The sequence below is a fragment of the Pituophis catenifer genome, unplaced genomic scaffold (genome assembly GCF_029215685.1).
Source record: "Pituophis catenifer annectens isolate HBS135680 unplaced genomic scaffold, rPitCat1.0.hap2 SCAF_1, whole genome shotgun sequence".
Classification (NCBI taxonomy): Eukaryota; Metazoa; Chordata; class Lepidosauria; order Squamata; family Colubridae; genus Pituophis; species Pituophis catenifer.
This window is the reverse complement of record NW_027256881.1, coordinates 247,080,795-247,099,020: the sequence shown is the minus strand read 5'-3', so window position 1 is coordinate 247,099,020 and position 18,226 is coordinate 247,080,795. Positions and strand designations below refer to the sequence as shown.

General features: G+C 37.6%; 1 protein-coding gene across 12 annotated transcripts in view; it reads right to left on the bottom strand.

Annotated features, from left to right (window-relative positions):
* Positions 1-4,922: 4,922 nt before the first annotated feature.
* Positions 4,923-18,226, bottom strand: part of TNNT3 (troponin T3, fast skeletal type) — a 53,696-nt gene continuing 40,392 nt past the window's right edge. For 11 of the 12 annotated variants that reach the window (XM_070933149.1, XM_070933132.1, XM_070933205.1 and 8 more), the window contains 6 exons: positions 16,417-16,494; positions 15,574-15,687; positions 13,559-13,668; positions 12,583-12,673; positions 7,401-7,441; positions 4,923-5,065 (listed from right to left, as the gene is read on the bottom strand). In XM_070933149.1, the coding sequence (XP_070789250.1) occupies positions 5,017-5,065; positions 7,401-7,441; positions 12,583-12,673; positions 13,559-13,668; positions 15,574-15,687; positions 16,417-16,494 (483 nt within the window). In that variant the 3' untranslated portion in view covers positions 4,923-5,016. Of the gene's footprint in view, positions 5,066-7,400; positions 7,442-11,196; positions 11,238-12,582; positions 12,674-13,558; positions 13,669-15,573; positions 15,688-16,416; positions 16,495-18,226 lie in introns of all 12 variants that reach the window. The other variant, XM_070933141.1, reaches the window with a different exon arrangement.

Genomic DNA, 18,226 nt, shown 5'->3' with positions numbered 1-18,226 from the left:
ATCTGGATGATGTAGAAATTTAAATAAATAAATCCAACTTTCCCGAATTGGATTGGATTGTTTTCATTGTTCATTTGTGTTCATTTTGGTATTTGGATTTTTTAAGGGAGGTGTGTACATTAACATTATATCAAAGGAAGTCTGATGACAAAAAAGTTTAAGAACATCTAACATAATCAAGGTTCCATGAAGTCACAGAGTTCCGTTGTGTTTTGTTGTCCCATGGTGCTTGCCTGTCCTGCTCATTTGGACACAGTGGACATACTCTAGGTTCCACCAATAAAACCATGTCATTTCATGATACCCCAGAAACAGGTCTTCTGTGTAGTTGCTCTGCACTCTGACATAGCATTCATCCTGAGGTTTCCATGGATCCCACCCTGAACATTCAAGAAAAGGCCCACTCATCTTTAAACCTGTCCTTTTCCCTAAGCCTTGGACTAAACTGAATTGTGGAGTTCTGAAGAATCCTCTGTCTGAGGTGGGAATCAGTTGTGGGTTGCCCCCGGTTCTATAGAACTGGTAGTAAAACCGGTGGGAGGCTCTGCCCACCAACCCCGACGTCATCAGAACGCTTCTACGCAAGCGCTGTGAACCGGTAGTAAAGGTAAATAGAACCCACCCCTGGTGGGGATATGTTCATTCTATGTCAGCATTCATGTTTTAATAAGCTGCTGTGTTTTACTTGTTTTTGATGTTGTCATTTGAAACGTTAGCTATCCAGAGTTGTTTTGGTGAAAGGGGTAGCCCTATGAAGTGAATTAAAATAAATAAAAATGCAGAGACCTAGCTCTCAGAAGTCTGTAATGCTGGGGAAAGTAAAACAAGACAACCGGCAGCAAAGTGGATGAATTCCATTATAGCAGCAATGCTTGCACCATAGCAAGACCTGAAGAGACAGGTTGAGGACAGATCTGGAGAATATCTCTATGTAGTCTCTAACAGTGATGCTGACTTGATGGCACATTATCAACCGGTAACAGAATTTAACAGTAGTAGTAGAACTATGAATGATTTAATGATTCCTGGGGATGAAATTGTGACAACATCCTGGGAACATGTCAGAAAAAAAATGTCGCTGGGATATGTTTGTACAATAACTAGGTACAGGTGGGAAATGTGTTGTGAGTAGAACTGCCCTAAGGACTATCATACACAGAGAGTTAATAAGAAATGCAGCAAATTAGATGACTGAATTGGATTGAGTTTGAAATTAATTGATGAACAATAAATTTGACTGCTCTATTGTTTTCCAAAACTGCAGGTTGGATTTTTTTTTTCTTCCAAGTGGTAGCAAGAGATAGCTGATGGGACAGCAAGATTTATAATGCTGCCTCCTGTGGCAACTTTCATTTGAAAGGTGAAACTACTGTAAATGTATACTGTATAGCTCTTCACTTTTTCTATCTCTGCAGGATCTCTTAGTAAATAAACTTCATAAGGATACAAATGTAAAAATATTGTCTATTCCACTGCTACCCCCTGCAGGTAGCATATGTAACTTATTTCATATGAATTTGCAAGTTCTGTCAAGTTGGAAAAGAGAGGTTTTATTATGTTTTATTTACTTGTTTGTTTTGTGCTTTGAGCTGATAACTGTTTTCTGTGGAATTTTTAAAAATAAACTAAAGGCTACAATCTTGAATGTAAATCCATTTGAAATAATTTATCCAGATTTATAACTGAAGAAACAATGGTTTTGAGTTGCAATTTTTTTTCAGGAATATGGTTTTGCTGCTAATTTTGAGGAGGATGTGGGAAATTCATTCTCTACATGTCACTTGTAGTTTCACTAAACTATTTCCGTAAAAAGTAAGGCTACCATATCTCGACTACAGAAATCAAGAGGTAGAATTAAGAAGGTTTTCTTTTTATTTTTGTGTTGTGCCTTGGTTATCTGAATTTTTACAACCCAGATAGAATATTTAGTTGTTTGTTTGTTTATAAAATTTATAAACAATCTTCTGCCCATCTTACTTCAAGGTAACTCTGATCGTTTTACAATTATAATATAATCCCATATGACTATTAGCAAGATCAGATTAGCAAATGTTCTACTCCTGGATCTAATTTAGCAGAAGCCAATCCATGTTCTAGGACAGGCTGTCAAACCCCCGGCCCATGGGTCGGATGTATCACACGCTGACCACGCCCACACCATTTAGTGAAGGGAGGGGAATCTTGATACGTCACATGACACCGCTGTGACATGAGTTTGACACCCCTGTTCTAGCATACTCCATGGCTATCTTAGCTGCCACTAAGCCTCCAGATAGTTTAGGATTAAATTTCCCTAAATTAATTGGTTGAATCATTTATTTCACTATTTATTTACCCATCAATCTCTTGCTTTGTAAAACAGTGTTCTAATAAATATTCCAAGAAACTTTTAAAAATTTGGTCTTGCAGGGTGAAAAGTGCACATTCAACACATCTTGAAACATTTGATCCCCTGTTCGAAAGAACAGTTCTAAGAAGATATGAAGTATCCTGCTGTGTCCAGTCTAAAACCATAAGTAACCTAGCGTTCTGTGTCCCAGAATGGTACTGTGGAATCCTACACATGACAGGAAGTCTATTAATCTGTTTGCTCGCCAGCAGCTAGCATTTACGTAAGCTATTCTGTAAGTGAACATTTATGGAATGCCCACAATGCATCATGTAACAAAGCAATTTTCCAGCTTTACATGATTCCAGCCATTTTTCAAAAAAATAATAACACATATATATTTCAGCATCAGCATTTTTTCTTGATTTAGCATATCCTTGGTTTTAGAAATTTGAATGGAATTATTTGAGATAAAATAACACTTGCCGAATGTATTTGCAGAAGTATATTCCCCATCTAGCCCAGGACAATTTCCAAAGATGAGGGGTATCTTTCAGGAAAATAATCTTGACTGTAGTGGTTGGATCCTGATCTCACAGTGGGAAGGGTTTATTTCCAATATAACAGCCCATTTTAAACAATTTCAGGGCCATTTCTTTTATTTGGCACATCAGATGAGATTAATCACAGGGATATTTTTGTTAATAACTTCACATGTTCCATAGATACTTTCTCCTGATATTCTATGGGATTGAAGTATGGGGCAGAAGAAGAATAAAGAAATTCGTTGTCCCAGGGATATAATAAGGAACTCTTTATTAGATGCTGTCAACATCATAATTCTTTGTGGATGCATTGTGAAAAGCTGAAGCAAAGGTTGCTTCATTGACTAAGTTTAAGAATTTGCCTTTTGTGTGATTGAATAGTTCTGTAGAGAATACCTGTTCAAATACAGAATCAGCAAAGATTGCTAGGAAAGAGATTGAAAATAAAACTTCTAATACTGTACTGTCAGTACAGAAATCTAAAATGTATTCACATCTGAACTTCTTATCATTTCAATACATGTATATATTGTGTAGAAATAGGCAAAAAAAATGAAAGAGCTATGGATTTGGGCTATTGATGTGTAAGAAAAAGATGAACGATCAGCATATAAAATTATGAATTAAGTAAAAGGAGCAGGTGTCTTTCTTAATACAACTTGGGAGTTACCCAAACTGCACAAAAAGTACCGTAGTTCAAAATAATTTTTTTCAATGCCAACTGTGAGATTGCCATCACAAGATGGTACTATATGGAAACCATTACTTTAGGCTGCTTTAAAAGGGGATGAAGATGGCGATCAATGGCCATATTGCCCTAAGAATAACAGACACTACATTTTAGGACCCTAGCCTTCTTCAGCAGTTGTTCCCAGAATGCTGTAAAACCAGATGTCTATGGAAAACCCATGAACAAGACTATGTATGGAAAACCACAGTGCTGCAGTTTTCCCTCTTTCCTCTAGACCAATCCCTGGGCCATGGCCCATTAGTGGGCATAGTCTATTCGGACTGGGCCCTGTGGGCCGGCATTCATGCACACAGCTCAATTTGTACGAGTGGCAGGGCAGACGCATGCACATGCATCTCAACTTGCACAAGTTGAGATGCGCACATGTGTTGGCCTACTGCTCATGCGGCTGGGTTCCCTTCTCCCCCACCCCCCCACACCGGGCTGCAAAGCCACAAAGGTTATGGACCGCTGACCTAAGATTCAAGGTAGCCAAACTGATAAGGACTTAAAAGTATGCATGGTAAATAACTAAAGACTAGAAAGTTTTGAGAGTCAGTTTGGTTGCCTAGACCAGTGTGAGCTCTAGACCTGCCTTAGGGACATAATCAGCTTTTGAGCTGGGACCAGTCATTTTCTCTTAGCTTGAGGAAGAAGGAAGTGGCAAACCACTTCTGACCAAACCTTGCCAAGAAAATTGCAAGGATTAGTCACCAGGAGTCCAAACAAAACAAAACAAAAACCATCTAACTCGAAGGAAGAAAAAAGAAAGAAATGTTTTAGTTTGGATCTATGTATAATTCCACCCTTATTACCTTGATTTTTCAATTGGGCTTTTTCAGCTTTCTGAGTGCAATCTTATGCGTTCTTCATTATCACATAGGCCAATGGAGTTTACTTTTGAATAAGCATGCATAAGATCAGCATTTAAGTTATACATAAATAGCTTACAGTCATTGATGGATGTAAACTAGCATACATTTATTGACTTCAGTGGTCCTTTGCCAGATTTTATTGACAAGGCCAATAAATTCTAGGGTTTGGTAAATGAATCACTATAATGGAAAAAAGAATGGCTAGACAGGAGTTGCAGGTCTGAAGTATATTATTGACTACGCTTTATTTACAAAACCAAAAGATTCATACACTGCAATCTATGTGGCAGTGTAGGGATGGAATTAGGAAAAGATACACATGGGACAAGTATCAGCAGGGACTTGTCAACATTCAGAGCTGAGGTTCTGAAAGATGTGGGTACCCTAAAAGTAAGCAGTAGGCAATCCAGGCTGTTGTTGCAATTATGGTTTTGTTCAGGCGAGAGAGAGGAATTGGTAGCTAAATAGGGAAGATGAGCCAGTGATGTTTGGCCATGCCACCATTGATGAATCTTCGTGCAGAGACTTTCCAGATCTTTACTTCCAGCGGCCTCCAACTTTGCCCTTGGCTCCTGCCTTCTTGCTGCTGTAATATAAATAGGATAAAAACATGTCTTGCTGCTGCAATAGATACCCTTACCTGTTCTTGATCTTGCCTTTTTAGCAACAAGCTTATCATTTCATGTCACTGTAACATTAAAGCAAATGAAATGCCGATGTGTTCTACTCTTATCAGATCTATTTTGCTCATCTCTTAATCAAGGAATAGCTGCTGGAAATCTGTTCAGGTCTGGCTCCTGGAGCTAGCTAGATTTTCAAGGTGACAGTCAACTTTTTTTTTAAAGTCAACAATTGCCTGAGTTCTAGTCAGATTTGTCAGAAATGTAAAATCCCATGCTTTAATGGCAGAGCTATCTTTGAAATTTAGATGCAATTATAGTTATGTATTTAAACTATTAAGTGGTATAATTTATACAGTATTTAGCCTCTGCCAACTTTTCAATTTAGACTGAACATTCACAAAGTGATTGCATTATCTCCTAAAAAAAGTCATCACCCAAAACCGAGAAGTTACCCAAATTTGACTTTAAATACTAATCGAAACATCATACATTCAGAATTTCTGATAAATCATGGTCCACAAAGTATTATTTTTTGAAGTAGTACAACTTCATTTAAACTTCAAGGTAAAAAAAACATCTTCTAAAGACAGGTGAAAAAAACTCATGTTTAGATTGTGCTACTCTTGACAAGATTTCAAATAGTTTTATTTTGCATGCAAAAGAAACAATATCCAAAACATGCAAAACTTACCTTAATTCTGAGCTCAGTTATGCACTGTTAAGTTCTAAATGAGTACATTAGTTTAGTACAAAACACCCACGCTTGCCCCAGTAACAAATTGCAGCTGCAATGCTATTATTGGCATGCTATATATCCTTAGATGGTACTATAAGTTACACAACAAGCTAACTTGGATTAGTAGTTAGGTGTTTGATGAACTGCAGTTTAGATTACTTGCTATTTGGGCACTTCCGATATGAATTCTTCCATAGAACATGAGAGATAACAGTCAAAAGAATATCTTTAAAGCTTACATGATAACAGTGGTGATTTTTCTCAGTGGTAGTTTCACATACGGGAACATGTCAGTGACGTCACAATTTGTACACACAACAAGCGAATACTTTACCTGTCATTTAACAGAGGACTTTTTCTCCCCTAAAACAGCTTTTGTCCTCAGAGACAAATGGCTGTTGGGTGTCTTCTGGTGACAATAGATATTTGTGCTAGAAACTTATATTTATGTGCTACCATATCTTCCAGTAATGTCCACAAGTATCAATTATAAAAATATCTTATTGATCCAGTTTGCAAAAATTTGGTATACCTTCTTTCTGTTAGTTTCTTTTCCTTTTATTATTTCTTTGTAAGATTTTGCAGCCTGATCATTTCATGAAGCTCATAATCTTTTAACAACTCTCTTAGAATTGTTGTGCAGACTATGGTACAACACAAGCATACTCAGTTCTTGTTCAGTATTCTTTTTATGTTTAGTCTTCTAAAGAATGGCACATCATCCTAAATAACTTTCAGCATGCCCTGTTGCTTTTAAAATAGCAGATTGATCTGAATTGCCTCCAGTTCTGCAACAAGGATTATACTTTTTATAAATTAAAAGGGCCAATTAAGAGCTATTATTGAGCCCGAAGCACCATTCATTGAATGATGTACATAATATAATACAAATAAACAAAACATCTAGAATTATATGCATTTTGTAGAGCCAGGCATATCAATGCACTGGTTTTCCTTTCCTGTATGAGAAGAGAAGTTTTGAGAGTTCATTCCCCCACTCCCATACAGTAATTTCTTCTAGAACTATCCCATCTCAACCCTTACTTTCATTTGATTATTGTTTCATGCTGCCTTTATGTCTAAAGCATTAGGTTTCTGAATTGACACATGCAGCAATGAACCTATGGAACAAAACAAGCAGGGAATAATTTGAATTAGATGAAGGGAGATAAGATTATACGATGCATCAAAAGAACCATTGGGCATGCCATGCCACATGATGTCCATGTGGCAGTGGCAAATACTGAATATTAGTGTTATTAAATCCTGTTCCTTACAATCTCGGGAAATATGCTTTCCATGCCAACACAAAGAGTAGTATATTGGCAGGTGAGCCTCACCAAGATTGTTCGGAAAAAAGAGTTATTTTGGGGAAGGATTATGGATTCATTTCAGTTTCACCAAAGTATTTTTTTAAAGGAAAGAAAAGAGTGGGCTTTAGCGACTGTGCTTCTCCACTTTGTTCCCTTCCAATAAGAAATAGATGGAGGAAGACTGAAGTGATTACTGCAAACAGATGGATATTCCAGTCTTCAGACTGGATAGGTAATCTGGGTACTCACTGTTTCTGGGCCTGATCAATCCGATTTCTGAAGGTGGTAATCTGCAAACAAATATGACTAAGTTTTTAAAAACGACCTGCTTCCCATCATGGAGAGAGGGATTTACCAGCTGTTTCGCCACAGTAAGATATGGGTAGGAGGTTTGTGGACTCAAGAGTAATATGCACACAAATGAAGTCAAAACGGAAAGAATTTATTCAGCAAAGCACAGCAGAAGAATGTTGACTGCAAAGCATAAATAGGCAGGAAATGTCTACAGACAAGGCAATAAGAGGAATGTAAAAAGGACAAAATCTTACATCTCTTCAGTAACTGGGAACCCCTCATCCTTATCCAAGATAATTATGGGTTTCCCCCATATTTTTTTCCAGCTAGTATATAGCACCTTTCCTGGATATGTCTATGCTGAGGTTCAAAGTACTTAAGTTGTTTTTCATCTTTTATACTTTTACAAAATATAGGAGGTATAAATAACACAGTACCTGGAGATGGTTTGGTGATATACTTTATCAGTAATTTGAATTAAATTCAAACTTTTAAATAACTGGCAAGGATCATTAATCTATTTTTCCTTCTTGAGGTGTTGAATTGGGGAGTACATGTTCAGTTACAGATTATCTCTGCCCTTTTATATCAAGTATTGCAAACTCATCCTCCTAATTATGTGCATTTTTGTTTATACTTCTTGCCTAGTAGCTAACAAAAATTTGTGTGAGATCTATCAGTCCATTCATCCTCCCATCTCTGCTAGCAACCTGGTTTTGGCAAAGCTTTCTAAAAGAAAGAATTAACAGTTTTAAGCTAAATTCATGAAAAAAATGGCCAATGGAAAGTGGAAGGTGTTATTGAGGCCTGAGTATTTTGAGAAAGCTAAAGCTTTAACTAACTATATCAGGGGTGTCAAACTCACGTCGTCATGGTGGCATCATGTGACATATCGCGATATAGATAGATAGATAGATAGATGAGAGAGGGAGGGAGGGAGGGAGGGAGGGAGGGAGAGAGAGAGAGAGAGAGAGAGAGAGAGAGAGAGAGAGAGAGAGAGAGAATGGCTCTAAAACAAGAAGTAAACTAATGAAAAAAAAATGCTCCTGAAGTTAATACTGAAGAAATTCAGATTTTTTGGGAAGTGCTATACTGAAATGATGAAAGCCTCTTTGGACTACAGGTAAAAATGAAAGAAAAAGAGGGTATGAGAAGTAAAAAATATGAAATTGGAATTGATGGTTACTATTAAATTAAGAAGTTTCCAAAAATTTGCTCCACCAACAGAAATTTTCCTATGCATAAATCAAAATAGAAAAGCTGTCAGCAATATTTGAAGAAGTAATCCTTCTAAATAAAGCTATGCCCTCAGTCATGATTTAAAGTGTTTTCATAGCATCACCAACCATCACTGATATAACCTAGCTCATTATTATTTTGGCACAATAGTGGCTGAATGACTCTAAAAGAAGCTATAAGATGTCTTTGGATAAATTATTTAAAACTTCATTTGCTACCATATCAGCACAATTATTTTTTTTCTCATGTTTTCCCCTCCTGTCATCTTAATAATCAAGACTAATTCATTTGGGTGAATCATAATAATCAAGAGTAATTCAGTTGGGTGAATGCCTAGCTGAAAAAACATTTCTATGACTGACTTAATTCTATGCTTGTGATTTTAATCAACATTAGGCAAAGGAAAGAAACTAAAGAAAACCAGCTCTTAGAATTATGTGACTATAAAGGCTGGCCAATAAAAAAAGGTCAAATTGGGTTATTACAGCTGTGAACAGACACTTCCTATTTAAAAGTGATCCTGTTGTTTCACAAATTGATGTAGGGCTTTCCAAAGAGTAAAAGAAAAAATATTCCAGGTTGTCTGGAAGACAGACTAGGAAGTGTGCTGGAAATTTAAAAAACATTTTCTAGGTTTTGGGCAGTTGCAATTTTATGCGGTGAAAATGCTTCAATTATAATAGAAATCAAAATATAATTTCTGACTCAAGGAAATAAAGAGTACGAAAAAAATAAAATTTTAACATTACTGACGTCATCCTTAATATTTACATAGCCTTGTTCGCTGTGCGATAAACATACTACTTTCGTCTTAAGAGACAGCTGGCCAATTAAGCATAATTTTTTTCTTCTAAGCAGTGCTAACATTATTTTGCAGTAATACAATGTCCTGTACTGTAAATTCACAATATTCAAACCATAAGATGTCTGGTTCACCATCTTGGGTTCACAGGGTGGGACTTTCTTCCATGACAAGCAGAAACAAGAGACTCCAACATTGGAAGCAACGGGACAACATGAAAAAGGAAAACTCAGCTACCCGATATACTTACTTGCTTACTTGTAGATTTTGAACACGTGCCTTGTGGAACTGAGGGCAGAGATACCGAGTCTGCCTCTTAACCAGGGGTTTGATTAAGGAACTTTGTTTACCAGACTAGCATTGGTGCTTATGACTTACCTTCTTTTCTACGTGTGAAGTAAGATAGACAATAGGCATGGCGCTTAGATTCCTGGGTAACAAAATTGGACAAGAAATGGCTCTAAAAGTAGTGCTTCCTTTATTTTGCTTTCTTATGAACTTTCCTTGCTATCCATCTATAGCTCAACTGTTCTTATGGGTAACAGCAATTTTCCCTTTAATTGTACAATTCTTTAAAAAAACAAACAAAAAAAACATAGGTGTTGCCTTGGTGGCTCAGAAAAGACTTGCCTCTGATTTGTCTTCTGGCTCTCACCTACTCACTGGTTTGGTTTTTGTATAAATATAAGCAAACAAATGGTGCATTCAGCTGCTAACTGATCTTTCTTACCTGGCTTTTTTTATATGTCTGTGGAGATTCTCAGTCATCCAGGTCACAGTTGTGTCAAAGATGCTTTTTTCTTCAAAAGGCAACTGGACTGTTTGTTTTCCTTGGTGACGACCAAGAAGCTTCATCATTGGATGAGAAGCGAATTTTTCTTTTTCTTCCTCAAGAAAAAAACAGTCCAGTTGTCTTTTGAAGGAAAAAAAAGCAGCTTTGAGACTGTCTTTTTTATTTTATTTTATTTTTCTTTTTTTGGACATGTGGGAAATTACCAAAGATAGTTTGCCCTGATGGTACAGAAATAATTCTGTACAAATACTGTACAAAAACAAATAACTGAAAATGTTTGTTTATTTATTATTACTGGTGTTTTTATCCCTCCTTCCCCCACAACTCTTGATGGTTTGATCTATAGAAATGATTTTTTAAGCCACTACAGTCACTCTATGAAGTAGCATTCTATGAAGTAGCAAACTAAGATAACCACTGGATGGAGAGATCACCCTGCAGAACTGATTTTTCTGCGGGTATCACTTTTTATTCCCATTGTCCTGCATTCATTTAGAACAATGTTTTCCAACTTTAGCTAGGGAATTCTGGGAGTTGAAATCTATAAATCTTAAAGTTGAGAAACGCTGATTTGGATGGCTGACCACCATCTTTCCAGCCTGCTGTCCTCTACTATCTTCGGCTATGCCAAAGGATTATAGGAGCTGAAAGCCAACACATCAGGCTGAGAAAGGCTGATCTACAGAATACAACATTAAATCTCTATTCAGCTACTTCTGAATTAATGCAATAAAGGCTGATGAGAAAAAAAAGAGGAAGAAATGAGGCTATTTCTTGTTTTGTAAGCCAGGAATTGAATGCCAGCCTGTTGTTTATCTATGCAAATTTAGAGTTTACAGACTCCCAACATGCAGGAGGCTCATGCATGTAAAAATCTCTTGCTGCTTATATCATCTGGGTGAACTCATTGTACTTACAACTTGGATAGTGCCTGCACCCTGCAACGTAGTGATAAAATCTAAGAAAGATTAAGATCATTATTGACTTTGGGGTTCTTAACAAATTGAGGGGTTTTTTTGCAATAGGTACTCAGAAACAGATAAACATTTGCCTTTTAACACTGTCAGAACTCTCTCATTGTTTTGTGAGTGCATTACAAAGGATTCTCTCAACATAAAAGCAGGCAACTGGTATAAGAGAGTTGCCTTAGTCCAGGGGTCAGCAACCTGCGGCTCTGGAGCCACATGTGGCTCTTTCACCCCTCTGCTGCGGCTCTGTCACTCAAAATATGCGTCACAACCGCCAATGTGCGACATTCACCGGCAGACGATTTATTGAGCTTTTCAACCCCCAGTAGGCCAACCATGGATAAATCCAATTCAGAAGAAAACAGAACTTTTAATTCAACTATATATGCTAGTTTTGTGGCCGCTCAAGAAATAATCAGGCACAGGGAAGGGTTCTGTGGCTCCCGGTGTTTTCTTTTCTGTGGGAAACGGGTTCAAATGGCTCTTTGGGTGTTTAAGGTTGCATACCCCTGCCTTAGTCTTCCCTATTTCTAAAATCAAATTCCACCAGTTCTCCTTTATTCCTAAACTCATTTTTTTGTGTCCCTCACCACCATACTGTAGAGTGTAAAGCATGTACTATGAGCAATTAAATATGGCACATTATTTGGCTCTATCTACAATAACAGGATTAAAACATAGGTAGAATGGTTATAACCATGCTCACAGTTTGTAGACAAATTTGAAGTATTTTCTTCCGCACAATATGAAGAAGATATAATCTATACTTCTTTTTTTTTTAAAGGTTATTATCTTATAGTAGCATTCTCCAGATAGCAGAAGAGAATGGTGCTGGCTTTTCTGCCTGCATAAATTCACATGAAGATAAGGCTGGAGAGTTAATAGATGCTGGGGACATCAGAAGTGGGTTCATTATTAGTCTCATAGATATTTCAGTGCAGTGCTGACACTGCCTAGGAGTTATATAGATCATTGGCTCCCCTGCTTGGCTTGGCTGTGATGGGGTTTAACATCATGAATAAGCCATCTGGTTTGTGGAGATGCTTCAAAAAGAAAGATGGGCATATTAATTAAAATGACAAAGTTATTTCATAATATTTTCAAGCACATCATAGGACATATTTTAAGTAGAAGGCAGAAATCCACCCTAGGTGTGTACAATTGAGAAGTTATCACTCTGGGATGAAAAACTGAATTTTGTTGATAAACATTCAGAATAGTATATGGGCTTTAATGGTCTTCTATGGTCTTTAATCCAGGTCTCCCTTAGGAATATAACTGATTTCACCCTGAAAATAAACAAAAATCAAAGCCAAGATCTCTTTTTCTACTCACATCATATTTTTGCCTCTTGATCTTCTCTAAATATTCATATTTTTCTGTCTCCAGCGCATACAGCGAGTCCCACAATTCTTTGGCTTTGTCCCTATTTATTTGTGAAGAGGTGGAGATATAACAAAGAATGAAATACAACTCAAAACAATTAGCAATTGTAAAGAGACATATTTACATAAGCTCAATATTTCTTAAATTTATGGTTGAACTGGTTGGAAGACTATTCAAATAGAAGTCCAACACAACTGAACAATTCTAGTTTATGGATTTCATTAATTCCCCATGTAATTTTTTCTTATGAGGATTTATTTGAACACCTAAATATAAATAGAGAGCCTGACCATTTCATTACTTACCCTGTTTCTGGATACTTAATGAAAAAAACTGAAGTATATTGGACCCAGTACAGATACTTGGAGGAATCTTATTGTTTCCTTTCCCCCTTGGAAATACTTGTTTATTTGTTCTTATTCCCTGCTTTCATAACTGCTAATTTTATATCTATCTATCTATCTATCTATCTATCTATCTATCTATCTATCTATCTATCTATCTTGACATGCTTAAACATTTTATCATAAATATTTGTTCATATTTATTTATTTATTTATTTAAATATGTATGTATGTATGGAGAGAGAGAGAGAGAGAGAGAGAGAGAGAGAGAGAGAGAGAGAGAATTTACTAATGTTGCAACTGCAGGCAGAAGTTATAATTTAATCTATTCTTTTTCTTATTCTATAGATTATTTTTACATTACCCATTAAAGTAAAATATTACATATTAATGTTAAATAAAATTTGATAGAATTCATCAGGATTAAATAATTATCTGAATAGTAACAAATGTTGTTTTCTTAAATATCACCTCCTATTTTTTAATACCACAAAAAGTACTAAAACAAATTTAAGCACAAGCTCAATTTTGTATGTACCGTAGTACAAGAGCAGTGGGGGAGGTGGGGATATTTTTTTTACCTCAGTTTGTCTTCACTAAGATGATCAATATTCAGAGGTTTGCGTCTCTCTGCCAAAATTTTCTTCTTCATTTCCCTTGCAGTTTGTTTCTTTCCTCTCTTTTGGTCAGCCTGTGCAGAACGAGTTTAAAGATTATGAAAGAGCCAGTTTGATCTAATGGTTGAGGCACCAGGCTAGAAAGCAACACTCTACAAGTTCAAGTCCTGTGTTAGCCATGAAAACCAGCTAGGTGTCCTGGGGCCAGTTACTCTCTCACATCCCAGTTCACCTCAAAGGGTTGTTGTTGTGGGGAAAATAGGATGAGGAAGAAGGTGTGTTGGATATATTTATGGGATATAAATAAACAAATAATCATTGGATGCATCCCATTGAAGGAATTAATGAAGAACATCGAAACCTGGCAGGAGAGCAGTAATCCTGAATTGTAAAAGTGCTTGATCACAATTCATATCATCCTCCATCAATGCACTAAACATAGTGCGTGGATTGTAATCTGATATACAGTAGTGGCCAAAATTGTGGAAAGCTTTTGGGAAAAGTGTATTTTCTAAAATTAGCTAATAACATCACTTTTTTTTGGAATAGCACCATAAAATTATATATCGATGAAAGATAATTTAATCAATGTAATACAATAACTTTTATGAAGGATTTACTATTAGAATAGCAGTTACAGTATAAAGAAGAAAAGTGAAGCACGTAGAAAAAATGAGATATATAAAAATTATCACCATAGAAAAAATGAGATATACAAAAATTATCACATCAGTTAATACTTAGTTGGATAACCTTTAGCATGAATTACAGCCTTACGACGTCTTCCCATGGAGTGAACCAAGTCTTTTAGTTCTCCAGCTGTTATAATGTGAAACCAAGATTGAATGATTGCTTCTATTAACTGGGTTTTATTGCTGGGTCGGTTCTGACTAACAGGTTTCTTTAGTCGGTTCCATAGATTTTCAATTGGATTAAGGTCTGGGCTATTCCCAGGCCATTCCAGCAGCAGAATATGATTATATTGAAAAAAGTGATGTTATTAGCCATCAGACCTCAAAAATACACTTTCCCCAAAAGGTTTCCACAATTTTGGCCACTACTGTATTCAGATGCCATCAGGTTAGTACTAAAGTAGTTGTTTTTAAGAATTTGTCAGCATGCCTATTTTACATGTCTTTCTGATTCATTGCAGGAAATGCTCTAGAAGCCATAAGACTTATCTCTCAGGGCTGAAGAACCATTAGATCAAAGCTAAAGGAAGTTGTGAGACTCTATCCTTCTAGCCCAGGGGTCAGCAACCTGCAGCTCTGGAACCGCATGTGGCTCTTTCACCCTTCTGCTGCGGCTCCCTGTCACTCAAAATATGCGTCACAACTGCCAATGTGCAACACCCGCCAGCACATGATTTATTGAGCTTTTCAATCCCCGGTAGGCCAACCATGGATAAATCCAAGAGAAGAAAAAAGTTTCAGAAGGAAACAGAACGTTTAATTCAACTACATAGGCTAGTTTTGTGGCCGCTCAAGAAATAGTCAGGCATGGGAAGGTTTTTGTGGCATCCGGTGTTTTATTTTCTGTGGGAAACGGGTCCAAAGGCTGTTTGAGTGCTTAAGTTTGCAAACCCCTGCTCTAGCCTAAAGAAAAAAGGGGGAAAAAACATAAAATAGAGACTAGCAGGTCCTTCCTGTGGTGAATTTCTTTGGTCTCTTCTTGAAAATGAAAGTTTTTGCCATTGTAAAATTAAGGAATTCCAAGAAATTCTTGGATAATTTTCAGATGAGCATTTATTTATTTATTTATTTATTTATTTATTTATTTATTTATTTATTTATTTATTTAATTTTTTAATTTTTTATACCGCCTTTCTCCCGAAGGACTCAGGGCGGTGAACAGTCAAAATAAACATATATATAAAATGTGAAATAGAAGCAATTTAAAATAATTAAGCCAATTTGACTTAATTATTAATGCTCATTCTTGATCACATTCTGGCTTTCTCTGCCCATCAGTAGATTTACCTTAGCCAAATAGCTGCTGTATGTGGCACCCATAGAGGAGAGGGCTTTCTTCTTCTTCATATCATCTTCAACCTTCCTCTTGGCATCTTCCTCCTCTCTTCTTGCCTTTTCCTCCTGTGAAACAAATAGCAACAAACACTGGTTCATACCTGGGACTCACAAAGGCAGAACAGAGAATTTGGGTCTGGGACATACGGTACTTTTTTGGGGAAGGGGTAAGATAAAGCCAAAAGTAATCATCATAACTCTTAACAGATCATTTTATATTGAGGGCAATGATTGAGATACCAATGACACAGGGATGAAATGCTCCCGGTTCAGACCAGATCGCCCGATCCGGTAGCGATGGTGGTGGGTGGTTCGGAGAACTGGTAGCAAAAATCCCTGCGCCCCCCCCCACGCCCAGCTCAGCCACGCAATCATCAGAGGCTTTTTTTTTTTACTTCTAAAAGCATTTTTTCTACAACCTCTTCTGCCGAAAAAATGCTTTTAAAAGTAAAAAAAAAATTTGATGATCGCGCAGCTCAGCTGGGATCGTCAGAGGCTTTTAAAAGCATTTTTTCTACAACCTCTTCAGCCGAAAGGGTTGTAGAAAAAAAAAATGCTTTTAAAAGCCTCTGACGATCCCAGCTGAGTTGCCTGATCATCAGAGGCTTTTAAAAGCATTTTTTACAACCTCTTCTGCTGAAGAGGTTGTAGAAAAAATGCTTTTAAAAGTAAAAAAAAAAAGTTGGCCACGCCCACCCTGTCACATACCTCCCCACCAAGCCACGCCCACAGAACCGGTAGTAACAAATTTTACATTTCACCACTGCAATGACAAAAGGTTGTAGATAGACTCACAGCAAGTCTGGCCTGACGCTCCTTTTCTTTCTCAGCTCGGATTCTTTGCTGGTCAGCCCTCTCAGCTCTACGTTTTTCCTATGCATTGCAGAGAAAGGGCAGTAATTTGGTTAGAACTGTATTTCATTCCAGAACAAAACCCTTTGAAAAATGTTCCTGAGAATGAACAGTTGAAATTAAATTGTGAACAGTATTAAGATGAGACTCTATAAGGAGTTCAGAGAAGAGCAACAAAGATGATTAGGGAACTGGAGGCTAAAATATATGAAGAACAGTTGCAGGAATTGGGTATGTCTAGTTTCATGAAAAGAAGGACTAGGGGTGACATGATAGCAGTCTTCCAATATTTCAGAGGTTACTACAAACAAGAGGGAGTCAGGCTATTCTCCAAAGCACCTGAAGGCAGGACAAGAAGGAATGGATGGAAACTAATCAAGGAGAGAAGCAACCTAGAACTACGGAGAAATTTTCTGACATAACAATTACTCAGTGGAACAACTTGCCTCCAGAAGTTGTGGGTGCTCCAACCCTGGAGGTTTTTAAGAAGAAATTGGACAATCATTTGTCTGAAATGATATAAGGTTTCCTGGTTGAGCAGGGGGTTAGACTAGAATTTTTCCAAGGTCCCTCCCAACTCTATTATTCTGTTATGACAAAAATGTTCTTAAGTTGATATAAAAGTAGTCCTTGATTTACAACAGTTCATTTAGTGACCATTCAAAGTTACAATGTCACTGAAAAAAGTGACTTATGACCATTTTTCACACAACCGTTGCAGCATTGTGATCAAAATTCAGACAGTTGGCAACGACTCATATTTATTATTAGTGTCCCAAGATCATGTGATCACCTTTTGCGACCTTCTGGCAAGCAAAGTCAATGGGGAAATCAGATTCACTTAACTGTGTTACTAATTTAACAACTGCAGTGATTCACTTAACATCTGTGACAAGAAAGGTGGTAAAATGGGCAAAACTCACTTAACAAACGTCTCACTTAGCAACATAAATTTTGAGCTCAATTGTGATCATAAGTCGAGGACTACCTGTAGATAAAATCAGAGGGAGATTGTATAAATGCAACAGTCTCCTCTAGTCCACTCTTCCCACAGAGGTGTCAAACTCAAGGCCTGTTTAGATCTGGCCCGCAGGGTTTCCCTGGAAACAGCGTAGGACCGGCCCATGGTGCGTCTGCCAGCAAAAACAGAGCCCTTTGTCACTGGCAGAGGGCTGCAGGAGGCCGTCCAGGCCAAAAACAGAGCCTGGGGGCCACACATGCCCCCCAAGCTCTGTTTTTGCTGGCAGAGGGCAGGAGGCCATCTAGGCTAAAAATGGAGCTGGCGGGGCGTGTCTCCGGGGTCCATTTTCACTGGCAGAGGGCTAGCAAAACAAACTAAAAGCAAAACAAAACAAAAGGAGAAATGTTTCCCCTTTTGCATTTGAGCTTCCAAGAAGGGATGCTAAAGGAAAGCCAGAGAAAAAGAAGGGAAGATGGGAAGAGAGCAAGGAAGGAAAAAGAAGGAAAGAGGGGAAGGAAGAAGAAAGGAGAATGAAGAGGGGAAGGGAAAAGAAGGGAAGGGAAGGGGAGGGAGGGGGAGGGAGGGAGGGAGGGAGAGGGAAGGAAGGAAGGAAGGAAGGAAGGAAGGAAGGAAGGAAGGAAGGAAGGAAGGTCCTGCCTTAGCCCATGGCCACCAGCAGTCCTGCTGCCCTTTCGCCATCCCCTTGTCCCCTCCTCCTGACCTCTCCTGATGGCCTTCCATCCTATCGCTGAGGATGCTTTAGTTACAAAGCCATGTCTCCTTGCGTGGAGA